This window comes from Sceloporus undulatus, unplaced genomic scaffold, assembly GCF_019175285.1.
Source record: "Sceloporus undulatus isolate JIND9_A2432 ecotype Alabama unplaced genomic scaffold, SceUnd_v1.1 scaffold_3943, whole genome shotgun sequence".
NCBI classification, from domain to species: Eukaryota; Metazoa; Chordata; class Lepidosauria; order Squamata; family Phrynosomatidae; genus Sceloporus; species Sceloporus undulatus.
The window spans coordinates 1-3,854 of NW_024806863.1; the positions used below are offsets into that span (position 1 = coordinate 1).

Here is a 3,854-nt window from a genome sequence, read left to right on the forward strand (position 1 = left end):
AATATGATTTTCAGACAATATCGTCCTTATAGGTAGAGATTGGGTCTCCCTTATCTGAAATGCTTGGGATCACAAGAGTTTTAGATTTTAGAGGGGGGGGGTTGGATTTTGTTCTATTTCCATATACATAATGAGGTACCTTGGAGATGGGGCCCAAGTCTAAATATGAAATTCATTTATGATTTGTATATACACTATACACATAGCCTGAAGGTAATTTTATACACAATATTTTTAATCATTTTGTGCTTGCAATAAAGTCTGGGTACAGTGGACCAGCAGAAAGCAAAAGTGTCACTATCTCAGCTACCCATATGGACAATTTTGGAATATTTTGGATAAGGAAGACGTAACATGTACCGAAAAGGCAGCAAGGTTCTTTAGTGTGACACTTAAGCAGAGTGTCACTGGCGGGTTATAGACCGCCGCTTTGAGGCGGTCTGCCGCCGCCACCGCTTGCTCCGTGCGGGAGCCGCAGCAGCCACACCGCGCGGCTCCCGCGCGGAGCAAAAAAGGAGCTCCAAAATGGAGCTCCTTCTTGCGGCGCCTCTATGATGTTGCGAGGCGCCACTGGCGCATTCATGACATCATAGGCGCCACGACACGTTCGGACGCTATGTGTCCGATACGTAAAGATGGCTCCGGCCGTGTGGAACGGCCGGCGCCATATTGTACAGACAGAGTCCGTATTAGACCCAGAGGCGTCTAGAAGAGATGCCCCTTTTTTAAAATGGGACGTCCTGCGGACGTCCCAAGTGCCGGTGTGTAACCGGCCACTGTTAAGATCTTCTGGAGCTGTATAGCACTGCTTTGTTTAGAATGGGATAATAATAATAATGCCATAATTGTGATAGTGAGGGACAAGAAAGAATGCAGGACACCAATAATACGCAAATTGTGCCCCTCACCATCAGTCTTATTCAGTCAGCTGGCTCCTGAAATTCCAGCAGCCACTGTTTAAAACAAAGAAACAAAGCACTCACCAGAAGCTGAAGCTACTTTCATCCAGCCTTTAAGAGGCAGTTGTGTGCAGATTTACACTCCAAGTGTTTAAGGCCTAAAAGTTCTCTTTTTAAAAGGACCGAAGCAACAGATACCAATACCAAGAAGCTCTGCTGGATCCATCATTGCAAAGAGAGATTCTGAGGAATCAGGCTGATTTTCAGCTGCCTTTCCCCATTCCAGCCCCCAGTATGTTAAGCTGGAAACGCACCTGGAAATAGTTCAGCTCTTCGTCACTTAGGATCTGGTTGTTATCTTGGTCAGACATATTGAAAATCCGAGTGAGTGCTCGAGTGCACGCTGGTCTCAGCTGTGGGGGTGGTGTAGAGAGAGAGAAAAAAGGGAAGGTGTGAGGTTTAAAAGTAGGCCATGCAAAGCATCCTATCCTACCCAATGAATTCAGTAGCAAAGAGAGAATAGTTCAGAGCCATTAGCAAAACCATCCAGGACAGAGATGGGCAAGATGGAGATTCCAGAATTCCCAACATCCTTTACCCAGGTGTAGGCAACAGTGGAAGACCAGGGGGTAGCCTTAGCCCCTAGGAGATATTGGAGGGCTGCACCCAACTAAAAAATCATTATCTTTTCCCCAAATGCCCTATAGAAGCACTTAGGGCATTGGTAACCATGGTTTTAGGTTCCCTGGGTCCAGAAAAGCCCTTTTAACAGGATGCATGGGGAAGTCATTGCCTCTTTTTTAAAAAAAGACCAGTCTTGGGCCTCAATTGGCCAAGGGAGGAGCATGATGAAAATAACCCCACATCATCTAAAGGATATTTGGGGACAAAGAAGTTATATGACTCCTTGGGGCACTGAGTGCCACAGCCAGTCCCTAGGCTGCACTTTGCTCATCCTTGCCCTTAAAAAAAAACAACCTCAACTTCCTCAGATACGTTTAGTAGACTGAAGTCTATGATAGTTCATGCTGCCAATTTCTTTCTTTCAGTTAGTCTCAAAAGTGCTACAAGATCTCCCTACGTACTGATTCTAGAGACTAACATGGCTGTATCTTTGAATTCTACCAAAAAGAATACAATAATTGTACTCATGAAGACCAATTATCATTCAAAACAAGATGTGCCTTTATGCCCTGTTATGCCAAAAGAAGGAAAGAAAAACAGAGGTGAGCTACCAAACACTTCCGATTTGGAAGTGGCATTGCCTATAGTGGATCCTGCTTAGGTGCGATCCTCAGATCCATTTAAATTGCCCACTCTGACCTATGAGCAACGTAGAGTGGCTTGATCTTTTGGTTGGAACTGCAGGAAATGTGGATTCAAAATGTGGATACAAATCCAATTTATAGGATGGCTATGGAGAAGCCACCGTCTCTTAGCTTACAGTTTTGACTTTGTACATACATGCAATGGTTCTGGTTCTGATATGACAGCAACCTACCTGTTTCTCCTCTGGGTCATACAGAGGAGCCGTTGGGTGCAGAACTGCTTTCTGAGCATAATAAAAAAGCTCTGAGATATTCTTCAAGTTCTTTGCCGAACACTGGTGCAGAAAGAGAGAAGGTGACTTGAGAACAGAGTCAGACAGGACTGCTTGATAAAGAAAGCACACACAGTGCAAGGAATGCTTGAAGATACAATGTTCATGCAAGCCACAGAGGATGGCCTGGACTAGAACAGGGGGAACTGTGACCCTTTAGATTTGTTTTGATATTCCCATCAGTCCTAGTCAGCATAGAACAGAGAGGGATGCTGTGAAATGCAATCCAAAAGTTGTTGCCCACCCTTGGACTAGAAGCAATAATCACCTGATAAGGTAAATGTAATGTCTGCTGTGGACAAAATATCTCTGTGCACTCCTTCAGATGCAGCCATGTCTCACAGAATTACAATTCCCAGCATTTCTTGGGGTGGCAGTGTGGGAGGGTTGACAGGGAAGATGTGTTACTCCAACCCATTTGAACAGCTGGAAGAATGCTTCAAGATGATTATACATGGCATTTGGGACACAGACAGCAGACGTGAAGAGTCATAAAAGTCTAAAGGGCATTCTTGCCAGATCAGAACAATGATTCATTATCCCGCTTCCCACAGGAAGAAACCAGGTGCCCCTGGGAATTCCAAACACACGCTAAACATCTCTCTCTATCCTTATATTAAGACTTTTTCTAGCTTTTACCCTGCAGCAGTTGATAATCACTAACACATATCGATGTCTGGACATGGAGGTTCCATTTAGTAGCTGGTCAGATTGTCAAAAAGTGACTTTTTGGATTAAAACACCCAGAATCCCCCAGCAAGAATGGCCAGTTGTAATGAAAAAAAATCACTGTTCCAAATTTTATTTAGCAGTCAGGGCTAATAGCCACTGAAAGACTTCTCCGTCATCAACCTTTTAAAAGTTATGTAAGCCAGTGGCCTAAGTCTTGTGGCAGCGAATTTCATAGGTTAAGCACATGGTGTTGAAGCCTAACACATTGGGAGCGTACTGGTATGGGGAAGGCCTTCGAGGGTTACTGAAGCTCCCCCCCACCCAATTCAGAAGTAGTTTCGAACCTCTACACAGGTCTCAATCTCTGAGAACTGGTTCATGATGGGCAGGATGGTTTCCATAGAGCTTCCAGTCTGCAAGTCGGACTTATTTCCCACAAGGATGATGGGGATCCTAAAACAGAGCAAAGTAATATTTTGAAATGGTAAAAGTGGCACATTGATGCTGGCTGGTGGTATAGCCAGGCTATACCAAAGAAAATCAAACTCTCCAATCAGAGGGAAAAAAGGAGGCAGGAATACAAATTCAGAAGATTTACATTTTCATTTGCCTTGTCTAACTGAGGACTGACTCATATAATGATGTATGGAAGTACTGAAATAGTTCCTATACAGAATTACAGG

The 3,854-nt window shown here is 44.2% G+C and overlaps 1 protein-coding gene across 1 annotated transcript; it reads right to left on the reverse strand.

The window, feature by feature from the left end:
* Positions 1–1,162: 1,162 nt before the first annotated feature.
* On the reverse strand, positions 1,163–3,626 carry LOC121918082 (mitochondrial Rho GTPase 2-like). The gene is made up of 3 exons (XM_042444187.1): positions 3,516–3,626; positions 2,401–2,502; positions 1,163–1,312 (listed from the first exon to the last, which is right to left on the reverse strand). Exons 1-3 carry the CDS (start codon positions 3,570–3,572, stop codon positions 1,163–1,165), a joined length of 309 nt encoding a protein of 102 aa, XP_042300121.1. The 5' UTR covers positions 3,573–3,626.
* Between the last annotated feature and the right edge of the window lie 228 nt (positions 3,627–3,854).